The sequence below is a fragment of the Nylanderia fulva genome, unplaced genomic scaffold (genome assembly GCF_048542155.1).
Source record: "Nylanderia fulva isolate GAGA-0341 unplaced genomic scaffold, ASM4854215v1 Scaffold17, whole genome shotgun sequence".
NCBI classification, from domain to species: domain Eukaryota; kingdom Metazoa; phylum Arthropoda; class Insecta; order Hymenoptera; family Formicidae; genus Nylanderia; species Nylanderia fulva.
This window is the reverse complement of record NW_028189945.1, coordinates 3,968,985-3,992,217: the sequence shown is the minus strand read 5'-3', so window position 1 is coordinate 3,992,217 and position 23,233 is coordinate 3,968,985. Positions and strand designations below refer to the sequence as shown.

Below are 23,233 nucleotides of genomic sequence, written 5' to 3'. Positions count from 1 at the left end.
CTCTTAAAATTGGACATGAAATAAGAATCTTAAATATACGTTTTTCAAAAATATGAGACCTTTTAATTTGATTAATTTTACTTTTTATTTTAGCGATCTTTATTTTTAATAATTATCTGATGTATTTCAAATATTTATTTTCTATTATTATTTCTCGTTGAAGTTAATATTTCTTTTATCATATTGCTTGAAATATATTAATCTGATATATAGTCCTTCATAACGTACACTTCATTATACACTCAAGCAACCTCGCATACGTTACTTTTTCAAACACGTTTATGTAATTACTGTGTTAATTTACACATAGTAAGTAATTTAGAAGAGGTAAACCGCAAACCTATAAATGGAATTTATATTTAAATAAACTCATACATAAATCTACTCTTTGACACTTTAATTTCTATCCACCGCGCGTGCATGTTTAATTTTTCAGTTAATAAAACTTGAAGTAATCAGTTTACCTGGTATACCTCGTGAACAAAATGCGTATAAATAATTTTGCCTATACGAGAACCCCAATAATGATTAAATAAATAATATGAAACACTTTGCAGAGATGGGTAGCCCACATGGCACAATTTTATATATATATATATATCGCAGAGCAAATAAATGCATATGGCTAACAAATTTATTTTCACGAATCTATACTCGAAAACGTTTTCTGTGAATAGGAAAATTCCGGGAAAAGAAATTTTTACATGACGTTTTTACATGGATTGTTTTTTTTTTACATTTTACTAACGATAATATTAATTTCACAGAATACACGAATAAATTACTCGAAGTGATTAATTGGTTGTAGGATAATATCGGGATTATAACGATATAATCGATTTCTACTTACGAAAGTTTCACATCGCGTAATACGAGAACTACGAACATGAGTGATTATGTATCTCAAGGATTTCTGCCCTAAGGCATGATACGAGTAATATCGTAAATATCTGTCACCGATGTTACCCCCATCGTTATCTCGGACTGATTCCACAACCAGTTAGAGCGCAAGAACGCGTCGATATCGACGCGATATTAAAAAAATTAGGAAAATTTGTAATTTTTCTCTCGAAGCTGTTAAAAATCTCCCCATTTCGTATATATTATTACGTCCCGTGAAGCCGTCCGCGGCACATTCAAAAAGCCACGGGTATTACGTGCTCGAAGATATGAGACACGAGTAAACACAGTTGGCGAGCGAGTAAAGCAACGGAATCCCACTTACCGGAAAGATTGTCGGCTGCCGAGCGATGTTAATCTCGGAGGTTTTGTTAACACGACCGCATTCACGGCCCGACTGTGGATCCACACGCTAGCGATGTACTATCACTATCCCAATTGCTCTGCTCCTCGTTGATCCCACGGTGGGCGCACTACACGCACCACTCGACGATGTCGGGGTTGCTCGGTGTAACGACCTCGCTGCACCTACGTATAACAGTCACCCTTACACATCGATCGTTCACGATTTGCTTCTCTCGATCGTCGGGATTTGCTAGGGGATTCTGTTCGTTCCGGGGTTACGTCGCGATCTTCACCGATCCGGAGATCATCGGCCAGAATCGAAGATATATATTATATAGCATATATATATATATATATATATATATATATATAAATTATGTATATATTTAATATATATACGTATATATGTGTGTGGTGTGTCAATGTATCTCTTTCCCTCTTTCTCTTAGCGTGAACGATCGCGCCGGCGATTCTTACCAAGGTAAAGCAAGGACGACGACGACGACGACTGCTACGATAATCCAGCCGCGTCGGTGGTCAGAGCGGCACTAGGAGCCTCGCGAACGACCCGGCGCCCCCTCACGCCATCGACCCGGGTTTGCTCGACCAATCGACGCGTGCACCTTCTCATCGTTTATGTACATTCCGCTGGATCCTAGGGGGTGGCTCGACTCGCGCAAAGGGGTGGCAAACTACGAAGCGGACGCGACGGAAGCTGCGACGGTGGCGGAGGGACCGTTTCACGTGTTGCTTCGGAGTAAACACTGACATCTCGAAGTATAATTTAATGATGCCCAAGCCAGCCCAAGAGCAGATCGTTGCGATGCTCATCCGAGGATAATTGATTGCGCAATAAACACGACCAAGTTATCTCAAAGAAATAGATAATATTGACTAACTACTCCTACACTAGCTCGAAATTCGTTAAAAATTCAGAGAGTTATTTCTAGTTCTCGAGTTTCACTAATGCTTTTTTGAGAATAAGCGAAAATTTTGAAATATTAAAAGATACTGAAACTATAATGCGTACAAAATTATTTAGCTTTAGATTGTTTAAGTTAAAAAGTCGACGGTATAAAGTTGAATATCATTATTGAAATCTCTATTATATTTTATAATGCAGTGTTTTGTAATATGATATTCTCCCAGCATACATTATATTATTATATAGTTGATGCCATTGTAATACTGTTATCGAATTTTGTAACGCGATGCTCTTATACCACATTGCAATATTATAAGCTTAGATTAAAGAGTATGAGGATATGAAGTAACTTTGTAGCAAAGTCAAGAAAGATTTTACATTCACTCTATGTTGATATTTCAAAAGAATCGATCGCGCGAGTATAAGAAAAACATTGAAAAATGATAAATTTAAGAAATCTCACATACTCAGAGTTCCTTCTGCATATATACATATATATACATTTATATATATATATTCGATAATTTTATTTAATATTGTCACGAACAGCGGCATAATATATTCATTATTACAAAACGAACGCTTTATTATGTTAATCAAAATGTTAATTTATGCGGGATTGTTAAATTGTTGCAAAACTATGGCGCAAATTTAATGTGACCAGAACTCACAAAAGTACTAAAGCGACGAAACGCTATCTCATCACAACTGCACGTGTAGATTCATTATAAATTATTTTGAGAATTTCTATTTTCAAACAAAATTTAATTACTTATCTATTTATGGATTTAAACATTGTTAAAAAGATACGTGTAATGATAAACATCCAAGGCTTTCAAGTCAGAGTTTTAGAGAGAAACTTAAAAATTTTTTCGAACACAAAGATTCAAATATTTCTTATGACATTTTAATATTCATTTTTTTTAGCAAATATATTTGATTGACATTTTAGATAAACTCAATAACTTTACAGACTCATGTGAGAGAACAATGGCTCTAAAAATGTGACTACATGTGCAGAAGAAAATAAAAGAAGTGAAAGAATAAAGTGGATAAAAATCGGAAGTCATAAATAGTAAAAAAAATGCAAATGCAACGTTGTACTTCTTACTAACAATAAGACACAAATGTTATAATAATTGCGTTAACCATATATGAAAAATCTGAGGGAAATAAGGGATAAAATTTTGAATTAAAGATTATCATAAAGTCATAAATGATAAAAATGAAATTGATGTTGCATTCATGTATATCGATTATACAAACATTTGATAAAACAATGATAGAAACATAATTTGATCACTAGCATTGATTCCAACTAATAGCATATTCTTATTTAATAATAGTAAAAAATGTTAGTCACAAAAAAATGATGGAAATTTTTATCAGAAATGCAATACTTTAATTTAAAACCATCAGAGCTCTTTCCAAAAAAAACATGTGATACGTAATGGTATAAATTTTACACATTTCGTTTATAAATACACTTATTTGTGTCGGTAACAAAGAGATGAAGTGCATGAAGTAGCAAAGTGCAAAGAGCTCGCTGTTTATTTATTCAACTCTCTCTTTCTCCCTTTCCCTCTCCTCTCTCTCTCTCTCTCTCTCTCTCTCTCTCTCTATATATATATATATATATATATATATATATATATATAGTAATCCAACAAGTGCTTTCGTCGCATTTCACCGCAGTTATAGAATCTGTTATATATGCGATATTTGTTGCCGACAATGCAGCGCGTGGAGGCAATCGAAACTTTATGCGATTGTTAAATGACAATGGCATCGCGTTTCGTTAAGTAGAGAAACAATCCAGATGCAAACGAAGCGCTTAAAAGGGAACAACATCGCTTTAGACAGATCTGTGAGGTTTAAAACGTATTATACGTTCCCCGAGATCCCTGACTGGAGTGCGAGCTGTCGTTTATTGCATCTTGTCGCAATTAATTCTAATGCGCATTACAAGACAATGATTATCAACGACTTTACTCGAGGATACTTATGCGACGCTATCTAGTATAAAATATGCTTCAAAAGATTTACATCGATAATTAAGAATGAGTGTTTCTTACTGAAAGCTATTCAATATTAAAGCTATACTGTAATACTTGTCAATACTTATTAACGAGTTGCGCTTTGAGAAAATGCGAATACAATACAAGACCTCATTATTTAATTAATATAAAGAAGATTTTTATACACATCATGCTTTCAATGTCTTTCAAATATTTAATATTAAAAATTTCAAGATCGCGGCAACGATAAATTCTTCGAGTTTTTCCAAAGAGGATAAAATATATTGCCGCTTTTAAGGTACCTTGTATGCGCCAGAAATATTTCTTCCCAATTTTGATATAACAAGCTAAAATGTACGCGCGAATTTCGTGCTGTAAATAATTTTCATCGTCCGAGAGTTATATTCGCTCCGCGAAACGGTTCATAAAACGATATTGAAGCTACGAATTTATTGTCCGACATTCTTCGAAGCGTGTTAGAATAGCGTAGTTTCTTATGCATCGTGAGATATGCATACTTACGATTCATCGTATGGATAGATTTGCCCGATGCATCAAAGCTTGTCCGCACGCGCTTTGTACTCGTCCCTAGATCAGCTGATCATACGTCGCAGACGATTTCTTCTCTTCGAACGCGGACAGATTTTATTATTTACTCGCGCTTCATTTTTTTCTCGCAACCGAATGGATCCACCCGGAATAACGCACGCGACGAGATGGATTATATTCCCGCGCAAAATTCATCCGCTGACATTAAGCTCTCGCTTAACTTGTCTACGTCGACCGTATTCAACAACACAGAGTGTGTCATCGATATTTGTAAACCGTTGTTGACATTCGTCGTGCAAATATCAAAATTTGATATTTCAGGGATGACGAATGCAGTTCACGTACTCGCGTTGTGTGAATACACGATGCCATACATGTGTCCCTGAAATTTTACCTGACAGAACTTACACTTTAAATCGAAAGGATTTAAATCTGAAAAGAATACATTTTGTATTTCATTATTTATTATCTACGTTATCCATGCGTTAAGATAAAATATAAACATTTTATTTCAATTGCAAATGTTGTAGAAAAATTGCAGAGAAAATAATTATGAATATATAATTATAAATATATAATTAAAATATATAATTTACATCAACAGTTTTATATTATTTATAAAATAATAAATAGCAATTTAACAAATGTTAAAACAACAAAAACGTTGATATTAAATTTTTTGAATAATAATGAAGAATGTTTTGCATTATTTTTTAAATCTATAGAAAACATATTATGAATAAAAGCGATTAAAAAATTAGTTTTAAAAATATCAGTTTTGTTCACTTTCATCAATATCGTTCCTATATCTACGCTATTATAATATTCTCTAATATATTTAATATATTATCTAGTATTATCTAATATTATATAGTATTATTATTATTCTTATTTTCTATTCCCTTATCCCGTTTATGCCGGCTCAGTGTTTGCTTTCTATGCATTCGCTTAAAAGAGGTTCGTTCGTCAGTAAAAGTCATAACAGTCGCTGTCTGGGAAACCTGAAATCGATTCCCCTGCGGGTATTCACCCCTGCAATGTGCAGGTGCAATAGACTGTAGTATGTAATAAGTACATCGTCTAAAATTATTGGATGTTATATATAAAAAAAAACACGCACATTCTCTTTTAAATAGGCAACAAATAATTGTTTGTTAATATTTATCATGTGTTAAATTACTGCTAATTACGTATAATTAATACTATATATTGTTGATTCACATCTTTAAAATGTCACTGGAGTAAAATTATTTTATTTTAGTTTTCTAAATGTTTATAAAATATATATAATAAGCTTTATAATAAGTTTTTAAAATAAATTTAAAATAAAAATTTTTTATTTGATCTAATTATCGTTAGTCTAAAATTTTATTAGTATATGCTGTAAATCCATATATAAATAGAGTAAACTGAGTGAACAAAGTAAACATATTATAATGTTACGTAAGAAATTAAAATTTCAAGAATCGCTTGAATAAGTAAAAATCGTAACTTTTTCAGAAAGCAAAGAACTATTATAAATTAAAATATTTCTTATCAAAATATTTTTCTCACATATTTACGTAATAGCTGTTACATTATTATTATAATGTACAATGAGTTGTTCACATCTCGCGTATAATACTATTATCTTATTAATAAGATGTTCTTCCATAACATAGCAAGCCATGTATGTTAAAGTGCACGAGAAGTTACTTTGGAACAGAGTAAAGCAAAGATTTCCTTCCATTGAGGAAATTAATCATCGAATAAAGAAGACACCGGTTTCTCTCAAAATTAGTTGATAAATTAAAAGAGATATTATATAACCATGTAGGGACAGTCTGTAGTTTTATTCAACGCTTTCATAGACCGCGACAATGTATACGTTAATGTAACAAGAGCACCCGGATGGGTCAATCAGAACTTTGTAGAATTGTTAGATCGTTGCAAAACCACAACGCTAAGTGAGATCAATTCAACGTGGTCGCGACTTCCAGAGAAACTAAAGCGACGAAACACTATCTCTCATCATGTGTGAATTCGTTATAAACTTTTAGGAAATATGCTTTCAAACAAAACTTATATAATTGTTAGCTTATACAAGTATTTTTATATACATATTAAAAAAATATAAAAAAATAGAGACATTAACACTTCAAAATCACCGGTCATCACTCGCGACTGTTATAAAATGTTTCAAAAAAATATTTCTCTATTAATTAAAGCAATTAACGTAGGTACAAGTCTTGATACTTCTCACTGACATGAAAATGTGCTTTTCTAGAAACGATTTTAAAATCTAACATTAAATAAAAGCCGAATAAAGATGAGGAATAAAATTTTTAGAAAGCAAAGAGAGAAACGTACCCTCGAGATCCGTTATCACTTACTTCTTTCTCATTTATATCATCAAATTTTTAGCTAGCCGCTTTGCATAAATATCTAATGAAAACCACATCAGATAACATCGAATTAAGTATGAAAAAATGAGAGGCTGTGCAATGTACTTTATTCTCTTATCACTTATTCACACTAGATGTCACTATCCTGCATTCATAATAATGCAGATGTGCATATTATATCATCTAAGCATATACCATATATATGTTTAAAAAGTGTAATATGTGTTAGTACAATATATGTATAATATATTATACATAAGATATATGTATTATATAATAAATATATATTACATAAACATATTTTTTAAAGCGTGTTATTTTTAGACAATATTAATTTTGCATCTAAACGAAAAAATAAAATATGAATGAATAAATTAAATTTTTTATTACATAAAAAATTAGCGTTAACAGCAGAAAAATTTATTATAAATTTATTATTAAGAATATAAAACACTTCATAATCATATATCAGATCACAAGAGCTCCATCGTAAGTTCTAAAGGCCTCAAACGTCAAAGCTCAATCGTCGAGCTTTAATTGATGAAATGGAGTTAAATTTAATTGGCGTTATCCTCCGCGTTACGTAATCATTGTTGATGATTAATCCATGGTGAAGGGTATCATCGTTAACGACAGAAAAATATTTTTTAATTGTAAAAATGCTTTTATAATTAATTGAGCATCGCGTGCAGACGGTAACAGATGATAAAAGGGAAGGATACACCGTTTAAGACGCGTTCGTCTCAGGTGTCGTTTCAGGTTTGTCCCCACGAGGATCGACGGCCTCGCTCACGCAACGACTGTGACGTCGGATGGTCGTGATCGCAGGGACAAATCCCTTCGTCTCTTCGCCTGCTGCAAATATTGATTTTCGACTTTCGAGGTTTCTGGAGCAAGTCAGTCTTTTGACGCAAGCGCTCAGGCCAATGCAACATGGCGTCGGAACTGAGTCTGGGTTATCATCTGCGTCTGTAGCGACTCTCAGCGTAAAAGCTGACGTAATTTCTAATAAAAGATTAGCGAAAATGTAATTCACTCGCTCCTTCAATTGTCATCGCGCAGTGCGTGAAGCAAAAGCCAGGCTCAGCGAGATGAACACGGACATACGCATCGCTGTTACATGTTTTCTGCTTATCGCGATGATAACCTTCACGAGTGGTAAGTGTAAATTATCTCGAATTTATCGGTTGAACGCTATCTAATGGTGCGATGCATCATTGCAACTATTTTTAGAAATTCATTAAATTTGCATAGCACAATTTATTTTGATTTACTTAAAATTGGCAGAACATATATAGTACGCGATTCTGAAAATATATAATACTTGTAACATATTTGTGTTATAGTTTTAGGATTATTATTTGATCTGATTCGAGTATAAAATGTTGATTGCAATATGTTTCTTTCTTTTATATAAAGTTTTTGTAATAAGAAAAATTTATACTATTACGCATAATACTTTGTCTGATCGCAATCACGATAAACGAGAATTTTTGAAGTGGAATCGACTTAAGATATTAATGTTGCATTTATAATATATTATCTTTCTCTAATCAAATATTTTGTATTCTTAATATGAGATAATTGTAATATTTTTAATAAGATTAAATTATATTTTTAATCATTCTTTTTTAAATTGTATAAATGTATATACATATATTCAGAAGAGATAGAGAGAGAATTTCGGATAACAGTAAATTCTAGATTATCGTAATTATCATAGATTCGCGTAATCGATAATCCATTAGCATACAATATTTATAGCATAAAGAGAGAGTTGATAAATAAGCATATAAAAGGGATAATAAATCATTCATTTAATATAGAAATCAATCTTTTCCATTATGTCAAATTTATATCTTAACGTGCTACTTTTAAAATACAAAAATATTTTATATTATTGGCAGCATTTCTGCAGTGACAAATCTAATTTAAATTTTCGATATAAATATATAATTCAAGATTGTATTCTTTTCTGTATATAATATGCGGTAATTTGTGATGAAAGCAGGCCAGCTATCGATGAAAGAACATCGAACTCAGGCGGCTTCCGAAAAAGCTAACGATCTATGGTGCTATCAATGCTTTACCATGGAAGACGGTGAAAAATGTATCAATCTTACTGGCAATACTGGCAATTCCAGCACCTTCAGGCACAAGTGTACGGATGACAAAAGAATTTGCATGGTAAGGTTACGTAATTTTGTTTTGATTTATATGCAATATTTTAGCGCCAAACGTGATAGTTGCGATGCTCTCGTAGTATTTTTATTAAAATTGATCATTATAACGTATTAACATATATAAAATGCATATTGCACGAAATACAATATTGTGTAGAAACGTGACACGAGAATCGAATTGCTGCGAGTATAAACCAGATTGTAACGAACGGGTGGCATGGTAAATTCACGCGCGCGCATTTAATATGAACCTGTCACAACAATTTATATCATGTTACTTGTTTATCTAGGCGAATTAATATCTATTTGTTTATACACATCACGTTTATAAGCGCGCACCTATTCGTTATGGGTAAATTATTACGTCCATGAGATACCTCGAATCACGGCTATCTTTGTTAGTTACGGTAATCTCGTCGAAATGTCAGATAATATTTTATACAGAATTTAATGTATAATCTTTTTTTCCACAATTTTTTTTTAAATAAAAATTAATGAGATACGTAAAAAGAAGAGATTAGAAAAATGTTGTGTATATTATTATATATTATTATTATTATTATTATTATTATTATTATTATCCATTTATACATAAAGGTTTTCTAAATACAAATTTAAAATGCCTTTAAAATGTCAATATTATTTCTTAATACACATATACATATATGTATAAAAAGTAAAACACGTGCCACTTTTTGCAATATTAATTTTTTTTTTAAAGAATTAATTGCGTGCAAGTTTGCCAAGTACACAGGATATTTATTAGTTATCAAATTTCCTTTGTGATTTGAATCCTTGTATGAAACCACAATTGAACTTTTCAATGCCATCAAAACATCACTGTGAAAATTTTTAGTAATATAAAATTGTCCAACCTAAATTTATATATATGTATACTGATAAAATAAGCAACTTTTGTTATAAATATTAATAAATATTTATATTACAAATATATCTGCACATTTATATATATAAATAATAAATTTATGAATAATCTTATATTATTTTCGTATAAATCTCATATTAGTGATATTAGAATGATAAGGTCATGTATCATTCAGTTAACCAATTTTTTATATAAAAAAAACATGACATTATTTTCTTTTTCATCTAATAATTATTACGAATGAATTTACAGGTGAAACGATTTTCCTACACCTTAAGCACCGAGAATTCGACTTCCACGGAACAAACGTGGTCCGTGGAAAGAAACTGCACGAACAAATGCGAACCAGGATGCATCGTAATCGGAGAACGCACTAAACTCTTCGCCTGTACCGCCTGTTGTGAGACCGATATGTGCAACAACGGTAACGGGACAGCCAACGACCTAACAATCAAAGAAATCGACTTTCTGTTAGCTCTTGTGCTTCAAGCTATCTTGACCGTTATCATGTATCCATCGTGACAGCATTAATAAAGTTACTTGTTATAATTCCCATTATATCTGTATAATTAAATTTTAAAATAATATGTTAAAAAAATTAAAATAGTAATATGTTGCAAATCATGTTATAATATACCTTATTCGCGACAGTGCCGAATTTACCCATACGCTAATTATGCTGAAGCGTATATAAGGCGGCAGATTTTTGGGAGCGGCATATTTTTAAGATTTTTTAACGAGAAACATACGAAAAATAATGAAAAATCATTAGTTTTCGAGATATCGAATTTTAAAAGTCGTAATACGTGAAAATTAATACACGCAAAACTGTGTATTATAGTATTCACATATTACTTTAAAAATTCAATATCTCAAAAACCAATGAACCAATGAAGTTTGTAAAGCGGCAAAATTTCAAATGCGTAAAGCGGCAAGTTTGATAAATCCGGCACTGATTCGCGATTAATATTTTTTGACAGAAATCAGCTGATATAAGCTGTCAAAAAATATTAATCAAGTTTATGGTATTATAACATATTGTTCAAAGTTCAAAGCATATTATTTAAATTTTATAAACACATATTTTGATTTAGAACACTACTTAAAACGAGGCAATAAATATTGCAATAGAATTAGAAATAAATATGAAAGGAAAGAAAGATTTTAAATGGGTTCTTTGATATTTGACTGACAACAGCTAAATTGAAAAAAAGAGGAAAATAACAATATTATAGAACAAAGTCATAAAGATATTACATAGGAAATAAAAAATATATACACTTACAGATGCGTCATAGAAACTTCGTAAACAGCCGATGCACTATCATTTGCGAACTACTCGAACGCGCGAAACGACGAACATTGGTTTTATATAAATAACATGAGATGCGCGACCGCGTAATCCAATGGGTAATAAATCGAAACGATTGTTCGTCGTTAAATTCGACACTCCCGTACACGTCACGCGGAATTTTAAGAAATACTTATCACTGAACACTTCAATTTTATCACTGCGCGAGATATGTGTTTAGAAAACGGTATCTCGCGACAAACACTTTAATAACGCGCGAAGCAATGGACACGAATTAGCATATTTCATGCTATAACCGAAAGACGATCGCGCGAGCTACTATCATTGATCATTGATCATTGTCGTTACACTCTTCCGATATTGCTATTATTGCTTCTCGATATTAAGAGACACCGAAATGTCCGATCAGATGAGCAGAAATATGCGTAAATTAAAAAATTGGCGTGTCACGACGAACCGCGATATGTTTACCTGAGGGGAATCGAAGAAAACCACTGAAATATACGTCGCGTGAGTCACTTAATATCTTCAAACGGTTGTCCATTGTTAAATTCGACGTTTCCGATATACGTACGTACACACAACTCGTTCGGAACTGACGAAAAGACGCGTCGACACATAAAAGTCACAACCGGACTCATCACCGGCACCGCGCGAGACGAACTTAACCGTTTACAGTATACGCCGAGCAAGTCGTTGGGGTGAGGAGCCGATAGAGGTCGCGGAGGTCGCAGCGATCGCGGCGTACGCGGAGAGCAATAGCTCGACGACTGACGACTGACGACCTGCACGCTACGCGTTTCCCGCGAGACTGATCCCAATAGCCAATTGCGAGACTCCGTACGTAGAGAGTCTTGCGATTGGCGCGCCACTAGGATCGCCTGTCTCTATATAAGAACTGCGTTGAACGACAGACTCGGACAGACGCTTTTTGATGTTCTTCTGCGGTGGTCAGCGGACGACGCTCCTCGATGAATGAGTCTTGTCTAACAATCAGCTAACTTAAAGAAACAGACTCGAACGAATACTAAACCAAATAAAAAAAGGGAAGAAATTACATTCTGATGTTTAAAAATATATAGATTTTATAAACGGCCCTTTTTAGGGTCACCAATTTCCGGTAAAGAACGTCACTCGTTCGCAATTCTTTTCCTTTATATATTCTTTATCTTTATACAATTTTCTTTATTGTTCTCTAAATAACATTTATGATATCAAAAATACTTTTATCAATCGCTTTTCATCATTGCATTTTATTTTTTATTTTTATATCGTTATATTTAAGAATATGTAGACGATTGAATTCTACTATATATAAAACAAACGATCCTAAAACTAATTATTAAAAAAATACTTATTGCATCGACATATAAATATCTTGCTATCTAAAAATATAGATTTTATGCACGCACATTTAAATTATACATATAGCTGTTATATTATTTCAAAATGTACACACAAGAATTTTATTTATTCGTATCTAATCATACAAATATAATCATACAAATAAATAATTAAATAAGAAACAAAAATTTGTGTGTACATATTGAATTATAATATAATAGCTACATGTATAATTAAATGTATAAAATTTATATATTTTTGTATAGCAAGATATTTATATATAGAATCAATAAGTATTTTTTTGAATAACGTTTTAAGATCGTTTGTTTTAAATAATAGAATCCAATCATCTGTATTTTGTATTTATCTGTAATTGTATAAAGAAAAAGAATTGTGAACAAGTGATGTCCTCAGTTGGAAATTAATGGCCCTAAAAAGAGCCGTTTATAATTAATGCTAATCCGTAGTTAAATTTTCTTATCAGTCTACTTTGATAGTAAGACTAGTTGAATGTTTTGTCTATTTTTCTTAGCCTTTTCCACGATCAGACATGACGAATAAAAGATTTGCGGGCATCGAACAAGAGATCCTTTATCGATTCGATCAACGCTGCGCGCACGATGCTTCAACATATTCTGTGAAGCGGGCCTGCTTCGCTCCACTATTTATACTAAGATGCGGGACCTCCGAGCGGCCAATCACGTGCCGCGGCGTGGTATACGGCACGCCATTGGCCACTGGAAGGTCCCGCATCTTAGTATAAATAGTGGAGCGAAGCAGGCCCACTTCACAGAATATGTTGAAGCATCGTGCGCGCAGCGTTGATCGAATCGATAAAGGATCTCTTGTTCGATGCCCGCAAATCTTTTATTCGTCATGTCTGATCGTGGAAAAGGCTAAGAAAAATAGACAAAACATTCAACTAGTCTTACTATCAAAGAAGACTGATAAGAAAATTTAACTACGGATTAGCATTAATTATAAACGGCTCTTTTTAGGGCCATTAATTTCCAACTGAGGACATCACTTGTTCACAATTCTTTTTCTTTATACAATTACAGATAAATACAAAATACAGATGATTGGATTCTATTATTTAAAACAAACGATCTTAAAACGTTATTCAAAAAAATACTTATTGATTCTATATATAAATATCTTGCTATACAAAAATATATAAATTTTATACATTTAATTATACATGTAGCTATTATATTATAATTCAATATGTACACACAAATTTTTGTTTCTTATTTAATTATTTATTTGTATGATTATATTTGTATGATTAGATACGAATAAATAAAATTCTTGTGTGTACATTTTGAAATAATATAACAGCTATATGTATAATTTAAATGTGCGTGCATAAAATCTATATTTTTAGATAGCAAGATATTTATATATCGATGCAATAAGTATTTTTTTTAATAATTAGTTTTAGGAATCGTTTGTTTTATATAGTAGAATTCAATCGTCTACATATTCTTAAATATAACTGATATAAAAATAAAAAATAAAATGCAATGATGAAAAGCGATTGATAAAAGTATTTTTGATATCATAAATGTTATTTAGAGAACAATAAAGAAAATTGTATAAAGATAAAGAATGTATAAAGGAAAAGAATTGCGAACGAGTGACGTTCTTTACCGGAAATTGATGACCCTAAAAAGGGCCGTTTATAAAATCTATATATTTTTAAACATCAGAATGTAATTTCTTCCCTTTTTTTATTTGGTTTAGTATTCGTTCGAGTCTGTTTCTTTAAGTTAGCTGATTGTTAGACAAGACTCATTCATCGAGGAGCGTCGTCCGCTGACCACCGCAGAAGAACATCAAAAAGCGTCTGTCCAGGGTCTGTCGTTCAACGCAGCTCTTATATAGAGACAGGCGATCCTAGTGGCGCGCCAATCGCAAGACTCTCTACGTACGGAGTCTCGCAATTGGCTATTGGGATCAGTCTCGCGGGAAACGCGTAGCGTGCAGGTCGTCAGTCGTCAGTCGTCGAGCTATTGCTCTCCGCGTACGCCGCGATCGCTGCGACTTCCGCGACCTCTATCGGCTCCTCACCCCAACGACTTGCTCGGCGTATACTGTAAACGGTTAAGTTCGTCTCGCGCGGTGCCGGTGATGAGTCCGGTTGTGACTTTTATGTGTCGACGCGTCTTTTCGTCAGTTCCGAACGAGTTGTGTGTACGTACGTATATCGGAAACGTCGAATTTAACAATGGACAATCGTTTGAAGATATTAAGTGACTCACGCGACGTATATTTCAGTGGTTTTCTTCGATTCCCCTCAGGTAAACATATCGCGGTTCGTCGTGACACGCCATTTTTTTAATTTACGCATATTTCTGCTCATCTAATCGGACATTTCGGTGTCTCTTAATATCGAGAAGCATTAATAGCAATATCGGAAGAGTGTAACGACAATGATCAATGATCAATGATAGTAGCTCGCGCGATCGTCTTTCGGTTATAGCATGAAATATGCTAATTCGTGTCCATTGCTTCGCGCGTTATTAAAGTGTTTGTCGCGAGATACCGTTTTCTAAACACATATCTCGCGCAGTGATAAAATTGAAGTGTTCAGTGATAAGTGTTTCTTAAAATTCCGCGTGGCGTGTACGGGAGTGTCGAATTTAACGACGAACAATCGTTTCGATTTATTACCCATTGGATTACGCGGTCGCGCATCTCACGTTATTTATATAAAACCAATGTTCGTCGTTTCGCGCGTTCGAGTAGTTCGCAAATAATAGTGCATCGGCTGTTTACGAAGTTTCTATGACGCATCTGTAAGTGTATATATTTTTTATTTCCTATGTAATATCTTTATGACTTTGTTCTATAATATTGTTATTTTCCTCTTTTTTCAATTTAGCTGTTGTCAGTCAAATATCAAAGAACTCATTTAAAATCTTTCTTTCCTTTCATATTTATTTCTAATTCTATTGCAATATTTATTGCCTCGTTTTAAGTAGTGTTCTAAATTAAAATATGTGGTCTAAATTTTTCAAATCTGCTTTTTCTATCAATATAAATTTTGATTGCGATTGGTACAAACAATACAAACAACTACAAACGCGGTCAAATCACTTGTACAAAAGCGGATTAAAAAATCTTTATAATTGACAAATTTCACTATTAACCTTTTTTTTTAAACAATTGCAATTTCTAAACCGTGCAACCACAAATGAAACGAAAATCACTACAAACAATTTTTAAAGAAACTAAGGAAGCGGATTTGAAATATCTTAAAGTGAGGTGCGGGTCATTTAAAAAAAATTTTTTTTAATTGATAAAACTACAAATTCTATCATTTTCTGTATTAAAAAATTAATTTTTATAAATTAAAGAGTCTAGTTCACATAGGTCGCGCAAACCTGCGCTAATACCTATCGATGCATGCATTGCTGCACTTCCAGACGACGTATTCCGCTTTAAGGATCGATATCGATCTATCTCCGCTTAAAGTCTTACTCGAACTTATTGTTAGAAATGTCGCGCATTTAACTACAACTATGTGAATCTGGCACCTGACTTTGAAAATATGTATTTTTTAATACAAAAAATGATAATATTTCACATTTGCAGTTAATTAAAAATAATATAATACTTCATAATATTTTTGAAATTTATTATGGGTTTATTTGAAGATTGTTATTAAGAAAATATTTTTTGTTAAAGTTTATCATTACTTAAAAGAAGGAAATAAGTAGTGAATTGATTGAATCATTGAATTATTTTTGTTTCAATAAAATGACATTTTTCTGTTTTTTTAAATGTGGAATAATTTTCTTTTCAAAAATTTTTCTTTATTTTTTTCTTTATTCATATTCATTTCTAATTCTACCGCTTATGTGTGGGATGCAAAATGTTTAAAATAATTTTTACATGATTACAAGAAAATAAATACAGTATTTATAAAAATTGTGTAATGCTTATATATGCTACTTTTAATGTTCATAAATGCATAGAATTAAATGGTTTATTAATATTGACTAAAAAATCAAGAGAACCTAATCAGTTACACATATTTTCAATTTAATCAGTAAATATATATTTTTATATATATGGTTTTTTAATTGTTTAAATTTTTGTTCGGTCTACTTTTATTTTCGAATAATATGATTCTTGTTTGTTAGATATTTATGGAAAACTTGTAGTGTTTCTTCGGTTTATATATATATATATATATAAATGATTCTTCTATTTATGTTTCATTTTCTGTCTGGTTCACAAACCTGCGCTAGTACCTATCGATGCATGCATTGCACTTCCAGACGTCGTATTCCGCTTTAAGGATCGATATCGATCTATCTCCGCTTAAAGTCTTACTCGAACTTATTGTTAGAAATGTCGCGCATTTAATTACAACTATGTGAATCTGGCACCTGACTTTCAAAATATGTATTTTTTAATACAAAAAATGATAATATTTTACATTTGCAGTCAATTAAAAATAATATAATACTTCATAATATTTCTGAAGTTTGTTACGGATTTATTTGAAGATTGTTATCAAGAAAATATTTTTTGTTAAAGTTTATCATTACTTAAAAGAAGGAAATAAGTAATGAATTGATTGAATCATTGAATTATTTTTGTTTTAATAAAATGACATTTTTCTGTCTTTTTAAATGAATCATTTTCTTTTCAAAAATTTTTCTTTATTTTTTTTCTTTATTTATATTCATTTCTAATTCTACCGCTTATGTGTGGGATGCAAAATGTTTAAAATAATTTTTACATGATTTTAAGAAAATAAGTACAATATTTATAAAAATTGTGTAATGCTTATATATGCTACTTTTAATGTTCATAAATGCATAGAATTAAATGGTTTATTAGCATCTTGAAAATTTTTTTTCGCAAAGATATAAATATAAAATTTGATATTTTAAATTTTCTAACATTAAGTTAATTGTAATTCTATATAATATTTAATTTTTGTTTTAATTTTTAATTATATCATTTTTTAAATTATTTTATATCAATCTACTTTAAGAATATGCGATAATTTAATTAATTATTCTCGTATTTTTCTTTTTATATATACAATTAAAATTAAATTATATCTACATTAATTTTAGGAGATTACTTGTCAAAACACGTCATAATGCATAATCTTTAATTTAAATTTATCGATCGTAAATAGCGAGTTATAACGTCATCTAGTGCTATGTAACGATACTTTAACGTAAAACCGTAATTATCGACTGCGTATTAATAATATTCAAGTTATAAATATTAAAACTACAAAGAAAAATGAAAATTATAAAAGCGGATGGATAGTTATCTTGAAAAAAATATTTTTGAAACAAAAAATAATATCTTAGACCAAATTTTTATGATTATAATAGATATTTCTGTTTTTCTTTTTGATGTAACAATGAGAGAAGTTACATATTTTGCTGACATATTACTTTCAATATACAATTTTTTTCTTCCTTTTTTTATCTCTTTCCAACCTTGCGCTTCCCCCTTCCACTCTCTCTTCTCTTCTACTAACATTGACTTTCACACGTCCGTGTATTCCATTTCTTCGCAGAAACCATCCTCGTCTCGATACCTTAGTCGTAAAAAATAAAATTGAAATTTATTACGTGTAACAATTACATTACATATATAGTGACGTTAAAGCAATTTTCCCTCACACGTCGCGTCGGTTCCCACCTTGAATACCGGGAAATATATGACACAAGAAGAAAACTTCGCGCAATTGGCACGTGCGTTGTCTACATGACCGCGCGTTCAAAGTAGTCTCTCGTTTTCTGCATAAATATGCTAAAATCCTTTGGTACCTCACGATTAATCGCCCGTAAAGTATAAATAGTGCTGTCTTTGCACAGCACTGCGTCTCTAATATTTAGTACTTCGTGTTTCAACAGGTTAAAAAAAATCAGTGTCTAATTTTAAGTATGAAGTTATGCTTTAACTGACATTCTGATTTACTCTATTTCAAATTAGAGGAGATATGCTTAGATATTCACATTTCTTCTCTAAATTGTATTCATTCATAATAGATCTCAAATCGATTATTAGCGACTGTCAAATGATAAAGTTATACATTTAAAGTATTGATAGTATAAATATGAATGATGGATGACAATGTATTTTTATACATGTCATATTTTTTTTTACACTGAAAAAAATTATTAAATTAATAAATATGTATTTCAATACTGTCTAATAAATCGGTTTGATACAAATAAATATTTATTTGAAAAGGATTGTCTTATATCAAATAAATTTTTTTCCGCATTATATCAATATTATTAGTTTCAAATAAATGATTTATTAGGCAGTATTGAAATAAATATTCGAATTCAATAATTTTTTTTAGTGTAATTAAATATATATTTAAAAAATTGAGTCTCATATTTTGTATCATTAATATGCCTTGCTTCTTATCTCCCTATTAAAGCTTCTTTTAAAATAATATATTATCTGTTCACTTATACGCGATTCTTAAAATATTATACGATAATTATACAATTATTACGCTAAACTCTTAATCAAATACCATCGATTGTATTATAGCATCGAAATTCCCGCATGTAATAGTGAAGTATTGTATTGCGATTGCAAAAACTGACCGCGTATAATGTTTGCGGCCCACAGTGATAATCAGTCATATCGGTGTTTAAGCTTGCTTCCACACTAACATCGCGCGCATCTTCCGCGATAAACGCACACACTGTCACAGCATGGCTGCGTCATCCAAAGAAACAGAAGAAACACGCGATAGTGATATTGCGACGACAGGACGCCGGCTAGACATATAGTCGGTCCGTTTGTTTCCGACTTGTCAAACATCGGGAAAGACACGTCCGCGTTCAGTTCGGATGGTCAGTCAGTACAAAGAGATCTGTCGGGCCAGGATGCAGGCGTCAGGATCGTCCGTCGCGATTTTCCTGCTATGTTATGTTTCAATCACCGCGACCTACCCGATGACGACGACGACGACGATGACGATAACAACAACAACGACGACGGAAGTCGTGCACGAAACGAATCCGTCGACGAAGTGTTGCGTCGTCGGCTACGCGTTCGATGAAAATCTCGAATGCGTCCATGTAAAGTCGAACAAGTTCAACTATACCGCGCACGACGCCCGGCAAACGATATCGTCCCAGCATCCCCAACAGATCGTTACTGTGCTCGCGTCCGTGCCTGGCTTGAACTGCAATAACGATGCCATGAATCGTCAAGCCCTGCGCGGCTACGCGGCCATTCTCACATCGAAAGATTATTGTATCGAGAATATGATTAACGGCACGATCGTGCTCGTCAAGTGTGCGGAGACGCCTGTAAACAAGGAGAACTCGAGGGAAACGTTGATGATGATGAAGACCACGACGATCATCACTGTAACAACCATCACCACTATTACCACCATCAACATGGCTTCGAATCTAACGAAGGACGACCGAGAGGGGATCGTTTATCACAACAATAATTTGAGAACGGTCATTTTCTGGGGCGCGCAGACATACATGGATACCAACGTGGTCCACGTGGTTCTCTGCGTGATTGTCGTCGTGGTATATTTATCCGTTCCGAAACTGGGCAAGAAGATCTACAATCGTGCGGTTCTGCGTCACAACGTCTGTCTGTTGCTGCAGGGATGCATTCTGATGTTCCTCGGCTTTTGCGAGCTATGCGACTGTCCAATGAGTAACGAATTCGCCACGTTCCTATGGATAGTGTTGCAGTATTTCACGAACGCCACTGTGTTCTGGCTAAACGTAATCTGCTTCGACATGACTCTGTCGATTACGCGGTTCCGCTGGATGCTCGGATCCGGTCAACAGACCAGTCAGGAGGAGAACAGGAGACTTCTTCTGTACGGCATCTTCGCCTGGGGAGGCGCTCTCATCCCTGCCGTTGTTGCCTTCATCTTGGAATATTTCCCCGGAATTCCGGACGATCTTCCGCTAAAACCAAATTATCATCGGTATCGCGGCGGCCCGAACTTCGTGGTAAACATCTACTTCTTCGGCATCCCGCTATTGACGCTCTTCTGGAATAACATACTGTTCGTGTTTACCACGTATAAAATCATACGCATACAACGAAGCACGGAGATAGCAACGAGGAACAACACCAATGCCCTCAGGAAGAAATACTTCCTCTTCCTGCAGCTGTACTTGCTGATGGGCGCGCCCTGGTTCTTCGGTCTACTCTTTGCCTGCCTGAACAAGCTCGTGGTACTCAAGATATGTCGGATGATATGGCCGATACTGTGGCTTCTGATGCTCGCCACTCACAAGAAAATGCGACAGAAGCTGGTGAACAAGTTGCGGTGCATCAAGAAGAAACAAGAAGTAAATTCGTAAAGAAAAAAACTCTTGGATTGAAATCCGTATCTTGGGCAAAAAGACAAAAAAAAAACGGATGCGGTAAACCAATAGTCGTCGATCTCACAATTGAAGCGTATAAATCACGGAATATCCGTCCATCATCTTCGTCATCGTCATTGTCATCGTCATTGTGTAATTTCGCAGCGAACGACGAAGTCGCTCTTACTCATCGTCACGCTCGAGCATTTGCATTTTTTTTCTTACGCAAACCGTAGGAAACCCCCCTGCAGGAAAATAGAAAAGAGAAAGCAAAGAATCAACGCCTCGTCGCCGCAATATCCGATGTGCGCGGGCTGAGCGATGATGAGTCGCGCCGCGGAAAAACTCGCGGCGTCGAGACGCGCGCGGCGGATAATAAAGGAGTCGCGGCGCGACGCCGTTTCCTGCCGGAGCATTTTAATTACCGTAGACGCGCCGCCCATTCGTTTGCCCTCTCGCTCGCCTCCTTCTCTTCCTCTCCCGCGGTTTTTTTATGACATGTAGAATATTAATCCGTTAGTTATACCGACGCGGGCGATATATAGTAGGCAAATCTTTTGCATCTCTAAAAAAATGCAACAAGAACGTGATTCCTTTTTCTCTCGAGAAAAGAAAGCAATCTTTCGTCACACGCATGCCAATAAGTTAAAATATATAATAAAATTATACTAGTGATATTTTTTTTTTTTTTTTTTTTACCGTACATATATCGATTTTTGTGTCTAATATTAAATAAAGGAAGATTCTATCTCGCGCGCGCGGTATGTAAATATCAATGATATTATGGAAATTCCGGTATTCTAGTCAATGGGAGAAAAAACAAGTCAATTAATGAGTGTAAATAGCGACGGAAATTACCTTGAATCGCGAAGCTCCCGATAGCACAATCATATGATCGCGTGGAATCGATAATAAGTGACGGCCTACGGGCAACGACTTATTAAAGACTATTGATTCCGACGTTCTTCTGCGCAGCAAAACGCAGTAGAAAAGAAAGACATAAGGATCATTATAGTTCCCTTAAGGCAATCGCAATACCATAAACAGGTATTTCTGAGAATGTGATAGAGAATATGATGTCGATATATAGGAGAGATTACAAGATTATATAATATAATAATTAGCTTTTAGTGTGTGCTAAGACTTGATGTAAATAGACATATAATTAATCTATTTAAATGTCATCTGTGCGTTCTACTTTGGAATATTTTATTGTAAAACAAGCTCAATATTTCTAAAAAAAAGAGACAATTTACTCAGCATTACTCTTTTATTTAGAATGCAAAAACACGATTTGGAAATAAATTTATCTCCAAATTGTAAAAAAATATTCAACATTTTTTTCCATTCGGAAAAACTATCAAAATGGAAACATCTATGACAAACATTTAACTGAAACGAGATGTAAACAATTTTTTAAAATTAAAACGTATGTTTTAATTGATTTTTTATATGTCTATATCTGTCTTATCATAAAAATATATTGCTCTTTTTATATGTTATTTATATTTGATGCATTATTACAGTATATATTTTAAATATTACCTTGCGCGAACATTATTTTGTACTATTAGGTCCGGTATCTTCAAATTTGATAAACATTTTATATTAAAGTTCTGTATTATTGGAATATTCCATAGATATTTTAACGTTTAAACATTTTTCTTGGGTTTTCCACATAAATATGTTAACCAGGAAAGTTTATATAGTTTGCTAATCTTCGCAAGTACATACGCGGCATGAGTCATCACCTATCGTTGTCATAAATTGAATATTTATACCTTGCTGTTGCATCACGTGTATGTAGATTTGTGTATATGTGCATGCACGTTTATTTTGTATTAAAACAAAAGCTAATTCAGTCACGTCAAAATTTTTCAACGTTCAATTTACTTCTATACATTTTACGAATCTCTGCGTCGCATCAGCATTTTTTCTCATTTAATAAATAATAAATAATAAAAACATTATACGAAATAATAATTTATAAAATTAATCCGGAAAATTATATAAGAGACGTTACAGTATTTTAAAAT

General features: G+C 33.0%; 3 protein-coding genes across 6 annotated transcripts in view; 2 read left to right on the top strand and 1 right to left on the bottom strand.

The window, feature by feature from the left end:
• LOC114938180 (uncharacterized) overlaps positions 1-12,317 on the bottom strand; it is a 30,249-nt gene extending 17,932 nt beyond the window's left edge. The window contains exons 1-2 of one of the 3 annotated variants that reach the window (XM_029311988.2): positions 11,476-12,316; positions 1,226-1,428 (exon numbers count right to left, since the gene is read on the bottom strand). The gene's annotated coding sequence lies outside the window, so the exon portion shown is untranslated. Of the gene's footprint in view, positions 1-1,225; positions 1,429-1,722; positions 1,806-11,475 lie in introns of those variants that run through there. The other 2 variants (XM_029311986.2, XM_029311989.2) reach the window with 2 other exon arrangements.
• LOC114938181 (uncharacterized) lies at positions 8,030-10,748 on the top strand. Of its 2 annotated transcripts, none has more exons than XM_029311991.2 (3): positions 8,030-8,279; positions 9,133-9,308; positions 10,443-10,748. In XM_029311991.2, the coding sequence occupies exons 1-3, from the start codon at positions 8,213-8,215 to the stop codon at positions 10,710-10,712; spliced, it is 513 nt and encodes a 170-aa protein (XP_029167824.1). In that variant the 5' UTR covers positions 8,030-8,212; the 3' UTR covers positions 10,713-10,748. The 2 variants fall into 2 exon arrangements, with proteins under 2 accessions (XP_029167824.1, XP_029167823.1); XM_029311990.2 differs by having other exon boundaries at positions 9,130-9,308.
• A 7,174-nt stretch (positions 12,318-19,491) lies between the features above and the next one.
• LOC114938297 (uncharacterized) lies at positions 19,492-23,146 on the top strand. The gene has a single exon (XM_029312171.2). The coding sequence runs from the start codon at positions 19,701-19,703 to the stop codon at positions 21,192-21,194; it is 1,494 nt and encodes a 497-aa protein (XP_029168004.1). The 5' UTR covers positions 19,492-19,700; the 3' UTR covers positions 21,195-23,146.
• Positions 23,147-23,233: the final 87 nt, after the last annotated feature.

Bases quoted from the DNA above. Each gene is read 5' to 3' on its own strand.
- LOC114938181 (XM_029311990.2), top strand. From the start codon at position 8,213: ATGAACACGGACATACGCATCGCTGTTACATGTTTTCTGCTTATCGCG. The intron at 8,280-9,129 runs GTAAGTGTAAAT...TTGTGATGAAAG, and splicing joins GATGATAACCTTCACGAGTG to CAGGCCAGCTATCGATGAAA. The intron at 9,309-10,442 runs GTAAGGTTACGT...ATGAATTTACAG, and splicing joins ATGACAAAAGAATTTGCATG to GTGAAACGATTTTCCTACAC.
- LOC114938297 (XM_029312171.2), top strand. From the start codon at position 19,701: ATGGTCAGTCAGTACAAAGAGATCTGTCGGGCCAGGATGCAGGCGTCA.